Source organism: Bidens hawaiensis, unplaced genomic scaffold, assembly GCF_021521415.1.
Source record: "Bidens hawaiensis isolate Kalapana, Puna unplaced genomic scaffold, B.hawaiensis_p1.1 tig00081932_1, whole genome shotgun sequence".
In the NCBI taxonomy this organism is placed as follows: Eukaryota; Viridiplantae; Streptophyta; class Magnoliopsida; order Asterales; family Asteraceae; genus Bidens; species Bidens hawaiensis.
In genome coordinates this window covers 706-24730 of record NW_027503857.1, presented here as the reverse complement: position 1 = coordinate 24730, position 24025 = coordinate 706, and the positions used below count along the sequence as shown (strand labels likewise).

Below are 24025 nucleotides of genomic sequence, written 5' to 3'. Positions count from 1 at the left end.
TCAACCCGAAACTGACATAAACCCGTTCAAACTAGGGCTGTTCAAAAAGCCCGTGGCTCGCGGCTCGCTCGAAACTCGCTCGAAAAAAGCTCGGCTCGAAAAAGCTCGATTCTAAATGAGCTCGACTCGACTCGGCTCGATTTCTAAACGAGCCGAGCTCGAGCCAGGGTCAGCTCGGCTCGACTCGTTAGCTCGGCTCGTTGGCTCATTTAGATTAAACCCTAAATTTTAATATTTATATATAATAATATAATACCAAGAAATAAATAAATAAAATATATACATATATTATGTACTTGATACCTAAAACCTTTTAAAAGAATAACGAAAAAAACATATAAATTTATAAATTCTCTAGTTTATAAATTTTATATAATATGTATATTAAAATTATATTTTTTGTATTTTATACATCAAAATTTGTAAAATATAAAATAAAAAATAAAAATATTTAAAAAATTAAAGCAGCCAGGCTCGACGAGCTCGAGCTCGAGCTCGATTTTTCAGCTCGATAAATAAAACGAGCCAGCTCAATTAAGTTCGATCTCGAGCTCGATTAAGTTCGAGCTCGAGCTCGAGCACACTCTGACTCAACTCAACTCAACTCGGCTCGTTTACAGTCCTAGTTCAAAATAAACTCAAACCTACAAATTATATGCGTCACGTCAGAAATTTCAATATAAAAAGACCCCGCAACCCGCCCGTCAACCCGAATTATCTAAACCGCCCCGTCGGCGGCTGTGCAGATAGACGACAAAAAAAATCTTGCACTTAAATCTTCGATCATCATCTTCATTCACCCACTTCTCCTTTATATCTCATTGTTATTAACAATAACAATAACAATAATAATATATAAAACAATAACCCAAATATTATTAATTATTATTATTAGTTATAATATCATCTGCTTTTGATTCCTGCTGTTTGACTGCTACTGCTACTACTACTCAGTAAGCTTCTTATACTCATGTATCAGTTTACTAATTTCAGTTTTAATTTGTTTATGAATTTTATATAATCTAATTCGATTTCATTACAAGATGATTTTATAATTTGCAATCGAGATGTGTGTTTTATAATCATAATTGTTATTTTATTCTTGATCTGGATATGATTAAAATCTTAAATTGATTTAGTTGATCCAATCTTTTGTTGATGTTTCTGTGATTGGTTGTTGCATCTGTAACAAATATGATGTTTTAAGGGTGTGTTTGGTATTGCTTATTAAATCAGCTTTTGAGTGTTTGGATGAAGAAAGCATTTTAAATAAGCAATCCCAATCTGCTTATGTTTAATTTATATGCTTTTTTTCAGGTTAAATAAGTGGTTTTGATAAGTAGATTCGTATTGCTTATTTCCAAACAAGTATTCTTAAGACTGTAATTAAGCCTGAAATGTTAAGCTTGTGGTGGGGTCGGGCCAGCTCATTTATCTTGAGAGATGAAATGTTAAGCTTGTGGTCGGCTCTGCTCGTTTATCTTGAGAGCTGAAATGTTAAGCTCGTGGTCGGCTCTGCTCGTTTATCTTGAGAGCTGAAATGTTAAGCTCGTGCTCGGCTCTGCTCGTTTATCTTGAGAGCTGAAAGGTTAAGCTCGTGCTCGGCTTATAAAACGCTCAAGCCAGCTCGTTTATTTCTAAAGTTAATTAATTTTATATTTTCACACACACACACACACATATATATATATAAAGAGAAAAAAAAATACAATCTTTTTAACATACAGATAATGCATAATCAATAAGCTACAAAATTTATAATTTTTATATATTATATATTATATATATTATAGTTTTGGTTATAAATTTAAAAGGTGTTAAGTGTGTGTGTGTGTATTATAATTTGGGCCTTTGGGCTTTAATTCAAACGAGTTAATGAGCCAGCAAACGAGCCGAGCTTGCCTTGAATATGTCTACATATGCTAATTGCTACCACTGAATGTAATAAAAGTTTTCTTGGTTTGGAATATTGATCCTATTTTTAACTAATATATTTTGTTTATTACAGGTTTGATTAAATCTTGATAACCTGGTTATTATCCACATGGCACTGCCTGCAGACCATAAAGCACACATCATTGATGGAAAACTAATCGCTCAAACAATCCGTTCTGAAATCGCCTCTGAAGTCAGTGTCTTGGTTGAGAAATATGGCAAGGTATTTTACCATAACTCCGTGTTGTAGGGGTGACCAAGAAACCGAAAAAAACCGAAAAATACAACGGAAAAAAACCGAACCGAAACAAAAACCGACGGTTTGGTTTTATGTTTTTTGTAAAAACCGAACTAACGGTTCGGTCTTGGTTTTGCATGAAAAAAAAACCGAAAAAACCGAACCGAATTGCTAAATTTTTGTTTTTTTTATATTTTATATTAAGTCAGTTATAAGAATTTAATAAATATGTAACTTCAATATTTTTGATCAAATGTATAATAGTCTATTATTTTACAATTAACAAAATTATTTATACCTAAATTCATTATTTTTTGCCAGCTTTTTTTTCGGCCTAAAATTTTCAAGCTCAAAGGGTAAAAACCGAAAAAACCAAAACCGAAAAAACGTAACCGAACGGTTTCAAAAACTCCAAAAACCAAAGTTTTGGTTTTCGGTTTGGTTTTAGCCAAAAAGTAAAAAAATATAAAAAATCGATATTTTGTATATTTGTTTCAGGCGCCTGGACTTGCTGTAGTAATCGTCGGAACTAGAAAAGATTCTCAAAGTTACGTTGGTATGAAGAGGAAAGCGTGTGCCGAGGTTGGAATTAAGTCAATTGACATTGATCTTCCGGAAGACGTACCCGAAGCCGAGTTGATAGCAAAAGTTCATGAGTTAAATGCAGATCCAAGTGTACATGGTTAGTGCATTATTATTATTATAATTATAATTATAATTATAATTATAATTATTATTATTTTTATTATTATTATTATTATTATTATTATTATTATTCTTGTTGTTGTTGTTGTAGTAGTTATTATTATAAAAACATTTTAAAATGATTTTGATTAATATGTATGATGTATGCAGGCATATTGGTTCAACTGCCTTTGCCGAAACACATAAATGAAGAGAAAGTATTAACTGAAATCAGCCTTGAAAAGGATGTTGATGGCTTTCATCCTCTCAATATTGGAAAACTTGCTATGAAAGGCCGAGATCCGCTCTTTCTTCCCTGCACCCCAAAGGTAATACATATATACAATTATACATACATATATGTTTGTGTATATTTGTGTGTGTGACTTACCATTATAAATTCTTAAACGCACGATTATAATTTCCTTTTTACACTTTTTAGCATAACCGTTCATTATATATATATAGCAACAGGTTCAAGAGGGAACTCAAAAAAAATGGGGGTACTGGGGAACCCTTCATTTTACATGTAAAAAAATACTAAAAAAATTTCATTTTTCATGTAAAGAACTCATTTTTACATAATCTTTTTTTGACCATTTTACATATAAACAAATGTAGAAGTCGTTTCCAATATTTTTTTTTAATTTTCAATTAAAAAACGGTAATTTTTTTTTACAAAATTACTTTTTTTATTGGAATGTCTTCTACATGTGGTTATAAACAAAAAGTCCAAAAAAGTTTTATGTAAAAATTAATTTTTTACATGTGAAATCGAGATTTATATTATTTTTTTACATGTAAAATGAAGAGTGTAAAGAAGATGGTTGTAGTGAAAGTAATGTTTATTACTTGAAGGTGTGTCTAATACAAAGGGGGAACCACCTATATATGCACAAGTAAAACTCTAACTACAATCCATAAAGGGCCCATGGGCTTTAGCAAACTACATGGGCTAAAACCCTAACATAAACTACTAGCAATACATTTAACACTCCTCCTCAAGTTGGAGCATAGATGTTAATCATGCCCAACTTGTTACAAATGAAATCTATATGAGCTTTCCGGAGCGGTTTAGTTAGAATGTCTGCAAGCTGAAAGTTTGTCTTCACATGAACCGGTTGAATAGATGGAGGATCAGTTTGTGTGCCTACTACTCGATCTCTGATAAGGTGGCAGTCGACCTCAATATGTTTTGTCCTTTCATGAAATACTTGATTCTTGGCTATGTGAATGGCTGATTGATTATCACAGTATAACCTCATCAAGTCATTAGAAACAACCCCGAGTTCTATGAGAAGACGACGTACCCATGTCATCTCTGATGTTACATCTGTCATGGCTCTATACTCCGATTCGGCACTCGACCGGGAAACCGTGTGTTGCTTCTTACTCTTCCATGATACAATATTTCCTCCAACAAATACACAATATCCGGTGGTAGATCGTCGAGAAATCGGACAACCTGCCCAATCTGCATCTGAGAACCCTGATATCCGACCATCTCCTTCTTCCGTGAAGGCACCCACACGACAATAACCCTGATCAGAGTATAATATACCCAAACCAGGTGAGGTCTTAAGATATCTTAAGACACGAAGGGCAGCATCCCAGTGACCAGTGTATGGTGCAGCCATAAATTGGCTCAGAACACTGACAGTAAAGGAGATACCCGGTCGTGTGACGGTTAAATAATTAAGTTTACCAACCAATCGTCTGTATCGCTCAGGATCTTTCATTGGATCTCCTTCCTTTGGGAGGAGTTTCTTTGTAGGAAGCATTAGGGTATCAACAGGTTTACAACCTAGTAAGCCACATTCGGTCAACATATCAAGGACATACTTTTGTTAGGAGAGAAGTATTCCTTGTGGAGAGCGAGATACTTCTATGCCAAGGAAATACCTCAATCGACCTAAGTCGCTGACCTGAAACTGAGACTGAAGAAACTGCTTGAGTTCGGTGATCCCGACCTCGTCATCACCTGTGATTATAATGTCATCCACATAAACAACTACGATAATCCTCTTTCCTTTCTGGTGTCTAAAGAAGACAGAGTGATCGTAGGCACTCCGAGTCATCCCAAACTGTCCCATAACACTAGAGAATCGACCAAACCATGCTCTGGGAGACTGTTTAAGACCATATAGAGAACGACGCAGTCTGCAAACTTTCGAGGCCTCCTCCTCAACAACGAACCCTGGTGGCTGCTCCATATATACCTCCTCCTCAAGAACACCATTAAGAAAGGCGTTCTTGACATCAAGCTGGTGGAGCGGCCAATGATTAATGGCAGCAAGAGCGATACAAATACGGACATATGGCATCTTAGCAACCGGCGAGAAGGTCTCATCATAATCAATGCCATATGCCTGAGAATACCCTTTTGCGACCAACCGAGCCTTTAAGCGGTGTAAGGAGCCGTCCGGGTGTAGTTTAATTGTAAACACCCAACGACAACCAACAATACGCTTCCCTTTAGGAAGTATTTCAAGATCCCATGTATGATTGGACTTTAGAGCCCTAATTTCATCTTCCATAGCCTGTCGCCATCCTGGGTGAGCGAGAGCGCTCGTCACATTTTTGGGAATCGGGTAGGAATCAAGGGTAGTGGTGTACGCATGAGATTCAGAAGATAGGTGGGTGTGGGCAACATAGTCTTGAATCGGGTAACGAGTGCATTTTCGGGGTTCTTTGCAAAAAGAAATAGGTATATCGGGTAGTGGTGCACCAGGAGGATCATAAACGGTTGTATCAGGGGTAGTGTGGGGTAGTGTCTGGGGTAGTGTCTGGTATCGGATCGGGTAAGGATGTATCAGTGAGAGGTGTAGATTGTTCGAATGCAGACGGAAGATCTGAGGAGATCTCGGGGTTGCGGTTTGGATGTGAATCAAGTGTGTCTGATATTTGAGCCTTACCTCGCCTAGCATATGTGAAAAGTAATGGCGGAGGTTCAGTCGGTGGGTCAGAATCAGCGGATATAGGATCTGTAGAGGGAATCAACACAGGAATGATGGGGATGAAGGGAGATGTGGGTATATCGAGGTCAGGAAACGGGTCAGAAACAGGAGTGGAACACTCGGGAAAGTAAGGATACTCATGAAAGGTGACTCAGCACTAGTAAAGTATCGGTGAAGTGATGGGCTATAGCACCGATACCCTTTTTGAACCCGTGAGTAACCAAGGAAGACACAACGAATGGCTCGGGGATCAAGTTTGATGGTTTTCGGACGATGGTCATGAACATAGGCGATGCAACCAAATACTTTAGGTGCGAGAGGAAATGGATCATCGTTGGGAAATAGTACAGAAAACGGTGTTTTACCATGAAGAACGGGTGTGGGCATGCGGTTAATCAGATATGTGGCAGTGAGAACGGCATCTCCCCAAAAACGATGAGGAACACGTGATTGGATCATGATTGTGCGAGCAACATCCAATATGTGACGATTTTGTGTTCGGACACCCCATTTTTTTGAGATGTATACGCACACGATGATTCATGAATAATGCCGTTGGTTTTTAAGTATGAAGAAAAGTCGGTGGAAAAGTATTCTTTAGCATTATCAGATCGTAAAGTTTTAATGGTGGTGTTAAATTGGTTTTGAACATAAGCATTAAATTCTTGAAATATGGAAAATACCTCACTACGAGATTTCATCAAATAAACCCAAGTAGTGCGGGTAATAAAATATTCAAAACCCAACGTAGATTTGATAGGGCAAGGACCCCATACGTCAGAATGCAACTGTTCAAAGCAAGAACTGACTCAATTAGGCACCCTAGGGGGATAGGGACGCCTGGTATGTTTACTATGTTGACACGACTTACAATGAAAATTAAAAGACGAAAGTGGTAAATCTGGTTGCATTTGCCTTAGAACCGCTGTAGAGGGATGACCTAACCGACAGTGAGCCTCCCTGACAGCGGAATCACATAAGTTTGCTACAGGATGCGAAAACGGGGATATACGATATAGACCTCCTGATTCAAAACCAGTACCAATTACCCGGTTTGTTCCTAGTTCATGAAAAACGCAGTGAGTTGGGTAAAAGGTCACAGAACAGTTGTTTTGTTTGGTAATCTGACTCACTGAACAAAGACTGGTAGGAAATTTAGGAACAAATAGAATAGAAAACAGTTTTAGGTTTTCCGAGTTGCTAATGGATCCTATGCCGAGAACGGGACATGAAGATCCATCGGCAAGACGTACCGGTGCATGGGAAACGTTTTGAAGACTAGAAAAAATACCCCGATTCCCAGTCATGTGATGTGTGGCTCCAGAATCGATTACCCACGATGCGTCGAGGCTAGAAAACTTACCCGGATGTGCTGAGTTGGTTTGAGGAGGATTCAACTGGGAGGCAAGAAACCGTTAGAATCAGATCATACTCCTCCTTAGTAAATGTATACGTGTGTTTTCCGTTTCCCATGGTAGATTCCGGCAGCGAACAGTATTTCCGGCAGCGACAGTAACTTTTCCGGCAGCGAACAGTATTTCCGGCAGCAAACAGTAACTCTTCCGGTAGCGAACAGTAACTCGTCGTGAACAGTAAATCCGGCGTGAACAGTGACAGTACTCCGACAGTGGCTAGCTGGACGGGTTTGAAACAAATCCGGAAACCGGTGCTGGGGTTTGTTTCAGATCTGGTGGCTTAGGTGCTTGAACAAACTCGAACACAATAACCGAGACAGATGGAAAAAGGTTGTCGTATCAGAAAACTAACAACACAGGGAGCTTCGGACGGGAAAGATAATAAATCTGGAAAAAATACGGTGACCGGAGAGTGGGTCACGCGCCGTCACGCGGCGGCGCGTGGGTGGTAGTGACGACGGCGAGGTGGCGCGTGGGAGCGCGTGGGGAGGCGGTTGGACGTCGGTTTTTCAGGGAAGGCAAATCGGAGGGTGGTGAGTACGATGGTGGCGGCGGTGAGTTATGAAAGTCTGCCGAAAAAAGAATTGTTTCAAACAACAGCTCAAACAGTGACTTGGAACTTCAAACAGATCTGAACTTGAACAGGTCTTGGAACAGAAGTCGGGACGGGAACCGGGATTCAGGTTTTGTACCTAGAGCCTTGGCTCTGATACCATGTAAAGAAGATGGTTGTAGTGAAAGTAATGTTTATTACTTGAAGGTGTGTCTAATACAAAGGGGGAACCACCCATATATACACAAGTAAAACCCTAACTACAATCCATAAAGGGCCCATGGGCTTTATCAAACTACATGGGCTAAAACCCTAACATAAACTACTAGCAATACATTTAACAAAGAGTTCCCCAGTTCCCCACTTTGATAAATTGACCGGGTTGCAATGGAAAATATTGGTGTGGATCGGAATGGGTTGATTTGACCACTGTTTTGTCAAGAAGTTTTAATTTTCGCAGAACGACGTTAACTGTCAAAATTGGTTACAAGATTTGTCTTCTTTGTAATAATCTAGCTTCATGAGTAAAATGATTTAAAGAGCAATTTGAGCGCCTTTTGACCCGGTCAACCCTTTGATTTTAGCTTCTTTTACATGACCCGTTAAGGATAAGACGTATTGAACGAATATAAAAAATTATACTTTGTAATTCTTTCAACAGGGTTGTATTGAACTTTTGAAACGCACCGGCATTACCATTAAGGGAAAACGAGCGGTGGTGGTTGGTAGAAGCAACATTGTTGGGTTACCGGTTTCGTTGCTGCTACTGAAAGAAGATGCTACAGTTACTGTAGTTCACTCACGTACACCGGACCCACAAAGTATTATTTGTGAGGCTGATATTGTCATTGCTGCAGCAGGACAAGCTATGATGGTAAGCGGTTTTGGCCCGTTTACGTGTTAATGGGATGATTTGGGCTGTGATCCATCTTTAACGGGCCAGATGGGCTAGCTAAAGGATTTTACTAAAAATGAAACGGGTCAAAGTCATCCAAAATTTCGAAGTGTACTCAAATACATAAAACTTTCTAAACCGCGTTTTAAAAAAAGGCTGGATTATCTTTGCAGTTAGGGGTGCAAACTAGCTGAGCCCGAGCTCGACCAGGCTCGAGCTCGGCTCGTTTAACTTACAAAGAGCTCGGGCTCGTCTCTTTTTCCCATTTATAAGTTATTTTTTAAATAATATAATTTTTTTATATATTTTTTCTATTATAATTTTCTGTATAAAATAATAATATATATTATTTAGTTATTTTTATTTATTTTTTATAACATGATACATATATATTAAGTAATAATTATTAAATATATATTATAAAAAATTGTATAAATGACAGGCTCGTTTAGGCACGCGAGCCGGCTCGAGCTCGATAAATGAAGCTCGGGCTCGATTAAGCTTATGATATTTGGCATATATATAATATCCAAAATTTTATTTTTTTTATATTTACCATGTCCGAGTACTCCGAGCTCACCCAACTCCCCAGTTGTCAGCCTAGCCTAGGGGTACAAACGAGCCGAGCCACTCGCGAGCTACTCAAGATCGGATCGTGAAAAAGCTTGATCGAGCTGAGCTTAATCGAGCCCGAGCTTCACTTATCGAGCTCGAGCCGGTTCGCGAGCCTAAACGGGCCTGTCATTTATACAACTTTTTTAATATATATATATATATATATATGTAATAAATATTAATTAATATATAAAATATTATAAAAAATAACTAAATAACATATATTATTTTATACATAAAATTATAATTGGAAAAATATATAAAATAATTATAAAAACATAAAAACTAATTAATAAATAGTAAATAAGCCGAGCTCGAGCTTGAAAATCTACTCACGAGCCGAGCTCGAGCTTTGAAAATACAGCTCGAAACAAGCCGAGCTCGTTTGCACCCCTATCCTAGCCTAGCGACTTTTGCAACCCGGGTCATATCTACTTTTTTGCTATAATAACATATTTTTCTTTTGTATTTTGGTGAATTTTATTTTTTTTAACAGATAAAAGGTAGTTGGATTAAACCTGGTGCAGCAGTTATAGATGTGGGAACAAATGCAGTTGATGACTGTACAAGAAAATCAGGTTACAGGCTGGTGGGTGACGTGGACTTTAATGAAGCATGTAAAGTGGCTGGATGTGTTACACCTGTACCAGGGGGTGTGGGACCCATGACAGTTGCAATGCTGTTAAAAAACACTTTGGATGGTGCTAAACGTGTGATTGGTCAGTAAATTATTAATATTAATATTAATTTTCTGTTACCAATGTTTTGAGTATCAACAAATGTAACTTTTTTGAGGTTGTTTGGTTTTGGATTTTTTATTGTATTATGAATATTGTTTATGTTCTGTTTTTTCAATAATGAGTTTTATGAATATTACATTAGCGGGTCGTATTCGAGTTGGTCCTTTGTATTCACCGGGTCAGGTCCAGATCCGCGTTGTTAATTTCCCGTTTCATGAAGTAATAGAATAGTTGATTGTTGGAAAACTATACAAAACTTTACTGGATTAACACATATGTAGTTAAAATTTTATTTTTGTTGATCAAAGTATTAGATTGGTAAGCTTAAGTAACAAATATTTCTATAATATTTAATGAACTAATGATACACAAAAATTTTTTATTAATGTTACAAAAAATTTATTATTTTGAACGGCATTAAAATTTTATTGTGTGAAAATGATTTTTTTTTCTTATAAGGTTGAACCAATTTATTTTTAATGAAGTTAATACACTTACTACCAGTAAGTTAGTATGGTTTCCTTTTTTACGTTGCTTTGAAGAGATATTGGTGTTGCTAAATGTACCGTTTATCAACTATTTTTATTGATTGTAATCTCTCTATAATTTTTCATATAAATTAGTGTTGGGTTGTTAACAATTATAACTTGCATATTAGTCTTCCAAATCATTTTTTCCACTTTTTTTAGCAACCATTACTCGTGATCTTGAAAGAGATACCGATAAAATTCCTCTTTTTAAGACTGGAAAAAAACCCTTAAAAAACTTTCATAAGCACCCCACCAAATTAACGATTGCCATTTTTTTTACTCAGTAGTCTTTCTTTAATATATCAATTATCATATACAAAACTATTAACATTCTAATTTTAATTAATTTATTATTATTATTATTATTATTATTATTATTACTAATTTTTTTATTGCTAAGTTACTTCGATATAGAATAATTCATTGAAAATATTATACTAATAATCATAATAATAATAATAATAATCAAAAATAATTAAAATAAACCCATAAAAAAGAGGCCGTAAAAGGGTTTCCTCCTTACTGTTCTTGAATGAGTAATGTATAGAACATTAAAATTAGTATCGATGATTGACATGTCGTCTAATTAAACCCCACTCAAGTATTGGAGTTAGTTTTAAAATTAAAAACATTTATAACTTTATTAGACTTTTTAGCTGAAGTCAAAGTTAACTCATTTTCGTTAAGAATAACGAAATGTAGGCGCAAAACAAGTAGTTAGTGTTTTATCCAAAGACACAAGTGGATAGATAAGCTAACGGTTGTGTTCCATGAAACAACCACCTCAATGAATGTCATAAATCCTGTTCTACGGTACCACCACCACCACCACCACCGTCACTGCTACGTCTTCACCACCACAAACCACCCATCATCTTCACTATTATTATTATTATTATTATTATTCCACCGAAAACCCACTTTCAATTCCACCAAAAAACTAATCTTTTCATCACCAATTTACTGCTCATCGTCTTCCACGTCACCGTCACCGGAAGTTGGCACCGAGACAGCAGAATCTTGCGTTAAATTGGGCCTCAATCTCTTCTCTAAAGGACGGGTGGGTACTAATATTATTAATATTCATATTCATCTTCTATTTTAGTTTCATATTTATAAAATTGAACCCCCCATGCTATGTGTAAATTGTATTCATCTCCTTAGCTACTCGAGATCGGCTCATTAAAAGCTTTAATAATTGAGTTGAGCTTAAACAAACTCGAGCTTAAAAATAAGCCTTTTAAATAAACGAGCCAAGCCCAAGTAGAGCCAGCTTGTGAGCCTAAATGAGCCAGTTATTTATATAACTTTTATTTGATATATTAAATATATAAGTTTAGGGTTTGGATCAAATACAAATGAAATTAACGTGCTAATTGTGAAAATCAAGTACAGTTTTCATAGAGTAATTATGTAATTACATAATTAATCTACTTGTATATATAATTACTCAACTTGATTCTCACAATTAATTTTCCCCATATAGTTTAATGATAATTGTTATTATATATAATTGTATATGATTATGAAAAAATAAGTAGATGATATGTATTGTGTTAAATGAAAAATTATACAAATAAGGTATATACAAAACGTAAGTATAAATATAAGTAAAATAATTATAAAATAATAAATGAGTTGAGTATGAACCTAGCTCGAGCATGAAAAACTACTCATGAGTTGACCTCGAGCCAAGACAAGTCGGCCTCGGCTCGGCTTGTTTACACCTCTACTATTAATACAATTTTTGTGTTGATAGTTGGGAATGGCTTCTGAATGTCAATTTCTTTAATAACAAGAAGAATTGGATTGGTTGACCAGGCTCGAGCTCGGATCATTTCGAGCTCTTTTTCTAAAGCTTGAGCTCAGCTCGTTAGTTGATTTTTCAGGCTTGGGCTCGACTCGTTTTATAATAGTAATTAATTTACAGTTTTAATTATTTTTATATATGTTAAGAAAAAACAAACAAGCCTAAGCTCGGCTTAGCAGTGTGAAATTGATACATAGAAGTCAAAAAGAGTTAAAAAGTAGATAAACACAAGCCTCGTTAAGGCTCGATGTGCCAAAGCGATCTTCCTACAGAAGGCTTGAGCTCAGGCTCATTAACTAAACAAGCTTCATTTGAGGCTCGGGAATTCGGGATCGACAATGCTCGGCTCGTTTGCACCCCTAGATGATGATATTATTCTAGTTTTAAATCATTTTGGTGTGATAGAAATAGAAATATATCTATAGAAATGATATCTTAACATTTTCATTATTATTATTTAGACACCTTTTATTTTATTTTATTTTTGAAAAAATGAGCAATATGGCGCATGTTCATGATATATATAAAAAATTTCAGGTCAAAGATGCGCTCGTGCAGTTCGAAACTGCGCTCACCTTGAATCCGAATCCTGTCGAGGCGCAAGCTGCTCTTTATAACAAAGCATGTTGTCATGCTTATAGGTAATCATAATCAGATAATCAGCTGATTTTAACATTTGTCTCAATAATGAGTTTTTAATAACCAACTTCTTCATTTCTGATTATTTTGACCCTAAATAAATAAATAAAAATCGAATCGGTTTATTACTTATATATGCATTTTTTTTTGTATGAATAATCTGATTAAATTTTATTTTTTTATTTATTTGGAGGAAGAGGGGAGGGCAAGAAAGCTGCTGACTGTCTTCGAACCGCTCTTAAAGAATATAATTTAAAATTCGGGACGATTTTAAACGACCCCGATTTGGCCTCCTTCAGAGTATTACCTGAATTTAAAGAGCTACAAGAAGAGGTTTTTCATCTTTCTTTACCTATAACAATTCTTAAGGAGTGTTTGGATATGAGTTTTAAAATTGGGCAAAAAAAAGGTCTCGGTACTAGCTTTGAAAAGTTGCATGTTTGGGTTTCCTGGTTTTAATTTGTAACAAGTTTGGGCGTTAACATAAACTTCTGTTAACTTTTCCGTTAAGTCTAGATGAAATATCAGAAATACCCTTGAACATTATTCCGTTAAGTCTAGATGAAATATCCAAAATACCCTTGAACATTAAAAAAAAATAAAAATCTAATTATCCCAAGTATGGGCCGGGTAGTTAAATTTTCATGTTTTTTGTTTTTTAATGTTCGAGGATATTTTGGTCATTTTATCTAGACTTAACAGAAAAGTTAACAACGTTGGTGTCAATATCCAAACTTGATACAAAATGAAAACCATGAACCCCAAACATGCAACTTTTCAAAGTTAATATCGAAACCTGTTACTTTGCCCAAACGGCCAGACCACAAGGACCATCTGTGTAATTAACTCTTTTCGCATGAAACCGTAATTGGTCATGTTAACTTTTTATGATTTATTAAGTATGCAGATTATAATTTTTTATTAAACTATTTTACAGGCAAGGTTAGGTGGGGAAGATGTAGGCTATGGTTTCAGAAGAGATCTTAAGTTAATAAGTGAAGTTCAAGCACCGTTTCGTGGGGTCCGAAAGTTCTTTTACGTGGCGTTTACAGCAGCTGCTGGAATATCTTTGTTTTTCACTATACCTAGATTGTTTCTTGCTATAAAAGGCGGTGACGGGGCACCCGATATCTTGGCAACTACTCAAAATCTTGCCATTAATGTTGGAGGTAAAACTTTGTACGAGTTAAAAACGGGTCGGGCCGGTTGGGTGACAGGTTGAAACAGGTCTTTTTTAGAATGGGTCAGGTTGGGTTGACCCGAACAATTTTTCCTCATTTATATAATCTCTCGGTCCATAAATTAGTGTCCCGCATATTATTTTCGTTTGTCACAAACTAATGGTCCATCTAGCAAGTTTTCTAAGTTAATTTCCATCAAATGTAATAAGGGTAAAATTGTCATTTTGTTGATTAAAATCGGCATAGAATGTACTTTGATAAAACTGTGTTTATTCTTCATCATCATCATCGTACTCAGTATATCCCACCAATAGCAAAGCTATGGTAGGGTCTAAATTATGTTTGCGGAAAATTATGTTGAGACTTGAGATTGGGGGAGTGTATTATTAGTGTGTTAATGATGATTACGAAAACGGGAAAATTTCATATATACCCTTCTAAGTGTTTTAATATTATTGTATTGTTTGCAGGCATTGTAGCTTTTGTGGCATTATATATTTGGGATAACAAGAAAGAGGAAGAACAACTTGCTCAAATTTCTAGAAATGAAACATTATCAAGATTGCCGCTACGCCTATCAACTAATCGGGTGGTTGAACTTGTGCAATTAAGAGAGACCGCAAGACCTGTTAGTATTCATATCATATCACCGCTGATATCATATTAAATTCGTATTACGGTTTCAAGAAAAATATCCATTAAAAAGTTCAAAGTTTCACATATTTATCCCTTAAAAGTTTATGATTATTCATAATCACATAACCACTTTCAAACCGCACGTCCAAATCCCCATAAATAGGGTGTGCATTGGTCGGTTTTGGGCTCAAACCGAACCAAAAACCGAAAATCTGGTTTTTGGGCTTTTAAAACCCGTTTGGTTTCTTTTTTTTTCGATTTTTTGTTTTACAACGGGTTAGGTTTGATTTTGGTTTTTCGGTTTTATCATATGGGCTTGAAAAAATTAGGCCGAAAAAAAAGGCCCAAAATAATGAATTTGGCTTTAAACTTTGGTCTTGATTTTTTCTGTTAATGATTAACAGCTTATTAAACATTTGGATCTAAACCGAACCAAAAAAATTGGTTTTATAAAAAAACATTAAACCAAACCTCGGTTTTTTATTAGTTTGGTTATTGGTTATTTTAGTTCAGTTAGTATACCAGTTACGGTTCAGTTAATTCGGTTTCGTGCACGCTCAAAGCATATGATCAGATGGTTACAAATTTACAGTCAGAATAAAGTCTTGATACAAATACATTTTTGTTGTGAAGGTTATATTGGCCGGAAAAAAAGAGACGGTTTCGTTGGCCATACAAAAGGCAGAGAGGTTTAGAGCAGACCTCTTAGACCGAGGTGTAATATTGGTTCCCGTAATATGGGGCGAAAAAGATACGCTCATTGAGAAAAGAGGTTTCGGTGGTCCAAAAAAAGCAGCTGCATCTCTTCCTTCTGTAGGGGTAATACTGTAATTTACTTGGGGATGTAAGTTTACAACTTGATTAGAGGTGGCATACGTGTCACGGGTCGAGATGGGTTTGGGTCAAAACGGGTTTTTTTTGTCCGGGTCATAATTGGTCGGGTTGGGACACCTTTGTCCAGTTTTTTGTTTTTTTTTTTTGTAAAATTGGAAAAATATTATTATTATTATTATTATTATTATTATTATTATTATTATTATTATTTTTGGCAACTTTTGGCCCATTTTATTGATAGCTACTTCGTTTAATATACTTAACGCGTTGTCAAGGAAATACGACCCAAATTTACGTGTTTTCGTATTAATGGGATGTCACCTCTAATCATTGACGGTATTTAATTACGCTTTGTTTATTTTTTTGGGTCCTAAATTGATAACATCATCACAGGAAGATTTTGAGGCACGGACTCAGTCAATAACCGCAAAAACAAAGTTAAAGTCCGAGATTCGATTCAAGGCTGAGGTTGTATCTCCCGGGGAGTGGAAAGGTTAGTAGTGTGATAATCTTGTTTTTAAATGTCATTTTAGCAACAAAAATAAATAAAAAAAATAAAAAACTCATTTCGTAAACGGGTTCTCTTTATTTGATGTAAAAAATTATAATTTTTTTACTGTTTTAAAAGAGAAAATATGATTCTATGAAATTTCTGAGAATATAAATCGTTCCAATTTTCGAGTTTTTAACGTTAGTTTATTTGACCAAACTGAAAAGGTGGATTAAGGAGCAACAAAAATCGGAAGGCGTTACTCATGGTGAGGATGTATATATCATACTACGTCTAGATGGTCGTGTTCGAAGATCCGGGAGGGTTAGTTTTCGTATTACTATCTTTGATATATTTTAATGATTTCTATAACCTTAGTAAATTTATCCCCCCCCCCCCCCCCGGCCCGTTTTTGTCCAAGCTTCGCCACTGAACATAAGCTAATTAGTTTGTTTAAATTTTTTTATATTTTAACATACAATGACCCAATTATTTTGTCGGTACAACTAAACAAGTTAATCTTGTCGTATTGTCGATTAGTTTGACTTTTTTGGTCAAACCGCTTAATTTTTTTTTTCAAACTTTTTTTTTCGACAGGGCTTGCCCGATTGGGAGCAAATTGCGAAAGAACTACCACCATTGGAAGCATTATTAAGCAAACTAGAAAGATAACACAATCATTCACATGCTTGATTCTCATACACATTATATTCTCATAACACTTTTTATCATAATTTTGCCACGAATCAAATTGTTCGGTTCTTAGGACACGCACAAACTTGTGTGTAGGGGTATGGTACTAAACCCGGCTTACGACCTTAATTTATTATGTTTGGCTTATTTTATTATATGGACTAATACAATATTATTGGGCTGAGGGGGTTTTGTGGAGGTAACCCTAACGGCTAGGCCCATTAGGGTACCATGATGGTGGCCATGAGGCTCTCTATATAAGGAGGTCTCCACCTCCTTATTAAAGGAGGAGGTTCTCAATAAGAGCCACCATCATACATTTTTGTGTCTGTAAACAAGAGATCCTCGAGATTTCTTAGCAGTCACCTCCACACCCCCAAAAAGCCATTGCAGATCTCAAGCTACCGGAGAAGAAGATCGAGTCGTGGTTCGTTCATCTCGAAGACCGGGGGAACATCGTCATGGATCAGGTCAGATTCATTTCATGTTCCGACATTGGCGCTATCAGTGGGACGGCAACGAGCTACCTTTCGATTTTCGTCTCGGTTCTCAGATCTCTCCCAAGAAAAATCCAGATCTGGAAGTTTACAGAAAGATGCTTCAAGATTTGTTCTATTAGAGCTCAAAAAGATCCATAGATCTAAAAGATGCTTCCAGATCTGTGCAAAAATGAAGCTGAAAAAGATTTGTAGATCCAAAAAAGAAACTACCTGATTCGGATGATCAAGCCTCCGGATCTGTGATGGTTTTAAATTCTCTCCACTCCGAGCTTCAGATCTATCTAGTTCTGGTTTACAGATCTAGATCTAGGTTACAACCTGGATTTTAGGTTTAAAATTACAGATCTAACTCTCAATTTGTAGATCCAAAAATTACAAGACTTCCGCCGCCATGCACGCGCGCCCGCGGATCCTCACTCCGCAGCCATGCATGCGCTTCCGCGGAAACCAACATGTGGGTTGGAAGACGACTCCATGCCTTTGGCGCAGAAGACTCCTCCGCCATGCATGCGCGTTCGCAAAAACCCACCATGCGGGTCGGAAGACGACTCCAGGCCTTTGCTTTTGCGCAGAAGACTTCACCGCCATGCATGCGCGCCCACGAGTCACCACTCCGCCACCATGCAAGGGCAATGTGGAGGATCAAGATTCTGCTACCATGCATGCGCGCCACCGGAGATCAAGTCTCCGCTTCCATGCATGCACAGTGCCGAAGATCAAGACTTCGCCACCATGCATGTGCGCCTACGAGTCATCTCCACACCCCCAAAAAGCCATTGCAGATCTCAAGCTACCGGAGAAGAAGATCGAGTCGTGGTTCGTTCATCTCGAAGACCGGGGGAACATCGTCATGGATCAGGTCAGATTCATTTCATGTTCCGACACAACCCATCAACCAATTTGACAAATTTAGACAGACGGGTTAAACAGGTCGTGTTTTAGTTTACGTTTTCTATATAAATAAAAATATGGAAAATATGGGTCATGTTCAGGTTGAACATTTCAACCTGCCAACCCGACACGGTTAACACTCCATAACGATAAGTTTAATTACCGGGAACAGCGAAGCCCATGGAAGAAGCCGGAGTAGGTTTGGAGTGAACAATGATTAAGTTAAACGGAGGATTCGGGGCCGAAGGTACCAAGAAGTGATCTAGTGTCCATTCGAGTGCGTAAAAGCTTTGTTCACTCTCGTCGACTCCAACGATCATCACCGGTTTAGTGGTTGCTGCCATTGTTAATGGTGCTGTGTGTGTACTGTGTAGTGTACAGTTGAAGCACTTGAATTGTATGTGAGGAATCAAAGTTTATATAGAGAAAGAAGTGGGGTGGTGGGAACTGATTCGGACAAGACTTAACGCCGTTAGTTTAAATATATGCATGCAAAAGATAACTCAATTAGTTTTTCGAATATTCAAAAAGATATATTTTTCGTTAACGTACGAATTAAATTAACGTGTTAATTGTGCAAATTAAATAGTATAATTATATATACAAATAATATAATTATGTAATTACATTGTATTGCAATTACACTATATTATATGTATAATAATTACACTACTTGATTCACATAGTTAGCATGCTAAATTAATTTGTATTTGATCAAAACTCTAATTTCTAAATATAAAAAGAAATCTTTTATTTTTTTTATAATATATATACTTAGACCATGCATAGTCAAAACTTTGTAAATATGAGTGTTTTGCTTCACGTGACGTCAAGTCAACTTTTTAGAGTTTTGTAAAAAAAAGTTGTGTAGTCAAAATTCTACCCAAAACTCTGCAGTAATCATTACTCAGTTATTATTTATTTAAATCTTTAATATTAATAAAAAAAAGTTGGTTGGCCAAATCTTCTACCCTCTAATGTTGTGTGCACAACGTTCATCCCTAAAACTCTACCGAAAATTGGGGGGGGGGGGGGGGGGGGTTTACATGGTGTTTTGGCCTCACACGTTTAGACATTTATATGAATAATAATAATATATTATGAATGGTCTTAGGCATGAAACAATATATAAGCTTTCTGATTAAAGGCTTATTATTTTTTCTAACGACCAACAAAAAGTATTTTATTATATATTCTCTAGCAAGACGCTAGAAACCATCAAATACAAACACCAAAAACTAAACGATCACCACATATACAAATACAATAACACTCATACAACATTCAAAAACTACACTAATCCTTCCATGATGGCCCAACCTTTTTCGATCTATGTTTTACCCACAGAAAGCCAAGTACTTTTATTTATTCCACCAACCTATGTATTGTATCGGCACCACTTTATGGACTAACGCATTTCACTTCTTCCAAATATATATACCATATCTTAATCAAACAATTCGCATGGAAAACCTTAGCATTTTTTTTTGGAAGCGTCAAGAACTTAAACAACTCTAGCAAATCATGAGCACTAAATGCATATATAGAAGATACCTTGCACCATTGAACAATCAACACCAAACCGTTTGAGCTAACCCACACGAAATACACACATATATAGAAGGTACCTTGTGCCATTGGCCAATCAAACACGAAACAACCACTTGATTAAAGGCTTATAAAATTATTCATATTGTGCACTCGAAATTCTTATTTCCGAAAGTGAGAAGACACGATCCAGAAAACTATCCATGACGCAATTGGAAATACGAAACCTACACACTTGTACGAGGTGTTTAACGTAATCACCATATATTTTACATCGAAAGAAAAGGATCCAATTACATATGTGATTCCCACAATTACTTAAAACTTTTGTAACTTTTTATGTCACTTAAAATTTTTGTAACTTTTTATGTTATTTAAAAAACTTTTTACAACTTTTTATGTATACACCATGAGGATTTTATGTTTATTTATCTTCATAAAGGAAGATGAAGATATTGAATGAAATAGGAAAAGAAAAGATGATTAAAAGATGCTAAAGTCGGATTGCAATTGGAGATATAAAGAAGAGAAGAGAGTTGATGGTTTTGGTTCTTTTTTATCATCTTTGTAAAGATGCTAATCTTTTGAGTTAGTGTCCACTAATAACCCAACTTGCTCAAATCTCTATCTTGGGGCTAACATTTAGGGCCTATTTCTTTAGCCCATATAAGATCCCAAACATAAGTCCAAGCCCATACCCATGAAGAACTAGGAACATCACATAAGTAGATTTGCACAAAACAAGTTTTTCTAATGCCCGGGTATTGGAATATCGGGTATTTTGTCGGATTCGGGTACTGTCTCTAAAAACCATACCCTATGAACTGGGTTCGGGTCGAGTATAGAAACGTGTATTTTAAAACAGGGTATTTGAATACCCTATTTCCGGGTATCGGAAAATACCATATTTTCAAGTCTTTTCGGGTATTTTCATGTATATATTGGGTTTTTAAGGGGCTGCACCTTTTTTTTTTGTTATTTTCAGGTATTTTTCATGTATATTTGGGTTTTTTAAGGGGTTGCACTTTTTTGGGTATTTTTCGGGTATAGATCGGGTATTTGAAAAAACTGGTTTCATGTATTGAAAAAACCCGATTCCGAGTATGGAATCGGTTTTAGGTTTCGGGTATTACTAGGTACAAATTGGGTCCGGTTCCAAGTATGGGTTTAAGTACTAAAATGTATATCCTATCCGTACTCTACAATCAGATACATAAGTCCGGGTCAAAACCAACCATTTTAGTTATGAAAATATAATAAGAGATTGTTATAAAATCCACCAACTTCTGCATACAAAGTTTAGAAACAATCATAATATTATGAAAACTTGGTCTGCAAACACAAAATAGTACGATAACACTTTATAATCGACCTTTGCGTTGGCTTTAGCAATCGAAAACAAGATGTTAAATTTCTCCTAGAATCCGTGTTGCTGTCATCTTGGTCCTGCATCCAAAAAAAATCACTAATTATTATTAGTTGTATTGGTTTTTATTAATCCCATCTATGGGAATATCGTTTAGGTTTAGGCTAATCGAGCCTTAACGAGCCATTTGTGTATTTAAGTTTTAACTATTTGTGGCTTCTATGTATTAATTTCACATTGCACAGGCGGGCTTGAGCTGAGCTTTGGCTCGTTTAAGGTACTGCGTATGAGATCGAGTCAAGCTTAGGCTCATTTAAGGTTTTCCTTAACATATAATTAAAAATGTATTTAAATTAACTAATAACTAATAAAAGAGCCGAGCTCGAGCTTTGGAAAAAGAGCTAGGAATGAGCCGAGCTCGAGCTCTCGTAAGTCAAAATAAGCCGAGCTCAAGCCTAGTCAAGCTCGTTTACACTCGTAGGTGCAGTTGTGTTGGATTAATATAGAGGTCAACAAAAGTCAATGAAGTAGATTAATAAATTAATATTATCTACTTCTACTTATGCCTTTAATCCTTTATATGGTTGTATCTAAATTTTTTATCATTTTTTTCTATTAAACAGCAAAGGTCTGGACACTAAGGATCACCCTGGTAAATAGATCATCCCTCCGTCTAAAGAACATAATATGGTGATCCGGCTCACCCACCCCGGAGGAAACTCACAACTAGAAGAAACCGCAAGCTCAACCTGAAACAAATTGCTCCAGGTGAAACTCAAACGCACAAAGCACGACTTTTACATAAGTAAAGTCATGGGGGCTACCGCTGGACCAACTGAACTTTAGTACTAAAAGTTTTATCTAATACAACAGAAAAATAAAAAATTTACAATTTGCAAATAACAACAATTATAAAGAAAAATAAATATAAAAATCTCCCAAATGGCCAAACACTTTTAATGCTTTTAAGAAATTATTATTACCATAACTAGTTAACTACTATTGAAGAAGGCAAAAGACCAAAGGTTAAATTTATATTTATTGTAATGAATTCTTTTATTATAATATTATATAAAAGAAAGTTTAGTACTAAAATAAAATTAAAACTTAGAATAAATAGAGTACCTGAGGTGTTTCCAAGCTATTGATCTAAGCTTTGCAAGTGTTCTACTAAAGCCTTAAGCTCAATATGCTCTAAAACGCACCGTTTACCTTCGCTATAAACACTTAAATCTGGCTGATCAAGCAGAAGTAGTGTTTCCATGTAGGATTGCACGAGAAACGGGAACTTCGCTACATCCAACTCTAGTTCATCAATGCGTTTTGAGCTTGGATCAAAAAGAACAAGTCGTCTAGTACGATAATCTTCAACATATTCAATTATAGCTTCACCCGTTGTCTTAAATTCTTTCATTCTTACATCCGGTTCGGTAAAACTAAAAGTGACTAGCTTTGTAAACGAATTTGTAACGCCATTCTCCATCATCCATGCATTGAAAACTAGATTGTTACCCTCTTCGTGACGTTCAAGCACAACAAGAGACTCTCTTAGCTTACAGATTGACAAATCCCGAGAACAATGGTGTGCTAAACCCCCTGGGTGTTTTATTTCTCTAAATTCTTCACTTGTAATATCAAAAGCAATGATAAGATTAGACGTCTTTTTTTCACGATAAGATTTAACCGTATTAGTAGCAAGCCAATAAATAGACCCATCTACAACTACTTGTGCATCATAAAGTGTATCGGAAAATTCAATCGTGTTACGTGGGGGGTTGTTATATGAACTTCTCCAAGCACCCGTGCTCAACGCAAAAACCTCAACTTCCCAAGGGACGCAAGCTCCTCTTTCCATTTGGATTTGCGGATAAATATGTTTAATCTTGACAATCTTAGGATCATTGGTCTCACGACAAACCCCAAAACCTATAACGGTCGTATATCTCTTATCTTCATCGTCATTCTCCATAACCGCAATCGCTTTTTTAATTGGAACATTCCAAATAACAACCATGCGCTTTCCCGGGAAGGGAAAATCATCGGACCGACAATAAATACCGTACAAACACAACAAGCCATGAGAGCTACCGATTACAAAATGGTGTCTAAACACGTTAACCAATAGGGGAGCGGTCACGGGAACTATTTGTTGAGGAGAGCTACTGTCATCAACTATTGAAAAATGTCGTGGAATAACCGCGTATGAACCCACATAATACATTGCACGTAGATGTTGCACGTGGCGACAATGACTAGCAATGAAACGAGAGCTATCGATTAGAGACTTCCATGCTTTTGAGACGGACCGGTATTGAATCAATGATTTGACAGGATGTGTTTTGATTATTTCTTCTATGATATCCAAAGGCAACATTTTTGTTTATTTTGATTGTGATTGCATAGGGTAACTATGGGCTTTTAATTTGAGGTAATGTAATATGATTCATGGCCTATTTTTGGTCCGACAAATCTTGGTCGGTTATAAAACATCCTTGTTGGTCGGATGTATGTTTGGTATAGGATGTCAGAAATATTCTTTTCCACAAATTACATTTCATTTTGTGTGGTGCTAAATTATGAGGGAATACAATAAAATATAACTTAATTTTAGAAGATTTTTTTTACCCTTTTTGGACTTAGAAAAAAAACAATTACCGTGATAATAACTTTTTTTTAGGTAACCGAAACCAAACTGAAACAAAAGAGAAAACCGAAACCGAACGGTTTCGAAAACCCCAAAAACCGAAGTTTTGGTTTTCGGTTTGGTTTTAGCCGAAAACCGCACCACGCACACCCCTAGTTTTATTTAGTTGAAAGTTATATATTATTTTAGTGATGTAACTTATGTAATTAATACATTAGTTATTTATAAAAG

At 36.1% G+C, this 24025-nt stretch overlaps 3 protein-coding genes across 3 annotated transcripts; 2 read left to right on the top strand and 1 right to left on the bottom strand.

Moving 5' to 3' along the window:
• Nucleotides 1-881: 881 nt before the first annotated feature.
• LOC143607416 (bifunctional protein FolD 2-like) lies at nucleotides 882-10161 on the top strand. The gene is made up of 6 exons (XM_077082872.1): nucleotides 882-953; nucleotides 2009-2158; nucleotides 2672-2855; nucleotides 3029-3186; nucleotides 8444-8656; nucleotides 9789-10161. The coding sequence occupies exons 2-6, from the start codon at nucleotides 2045-2047 to the stop codon at nucleotides 10017-10019; spliced, it is 900 nt and encodes a 299-aa protein (XP_076938987.1). The 5' UTR covers nucleotides 882-953; nucleotides 2009-2044; the 3' UTR covers nucleotides 10020-10161.
• A 1188-nt stretch (nucleotides 10162-11349) lies between these two features.
• LOC143607417 (protein LOW PSII ACCUMULATION 1, chloroplastic-like) lies at nucleotides 11350-16930 on the top strand. Its single transcript, XM_077082874.1, has 9 exons — nucleotides 11350-11622; nucleotides 12910-13013; nucleotides 13209-13344; nucleotides 13949-14180; nucleotides 14663-14820; nucleotides 15462-15647; nucleotides 16056-16155; nucleotides 16358-16476; nucleotides 16750-16930. The coding sequence occupies exons 1-9, from the start codon at nucleotides 11350-11352 to the stop codon at nucleotides 16822-16824; spliced, it is 1383 nt and encodes a 460-aa protein (XP_076938989.1). The 3' UTR covers nucleotides 16825-16930.
• A 5361-nt stretch (nucleotides 16931-22291) lies between these two features.
• On the bottom strand, nucleotides 22292-23524 carry LOC143607418 (F-box/kelch-repeat protein At3g23880-like). The gene has a single exon (XM_077082875.1). The coding sequence runs from the start codon at nucleotides 23522-23524 to the stop codon at nucleotides 22292-22294; it is 1233 nt and encodes a 410-aa protein (XP_076938990.1).
• Nucleotides 23525-24025: the final 501 nt, after the last annotated feature.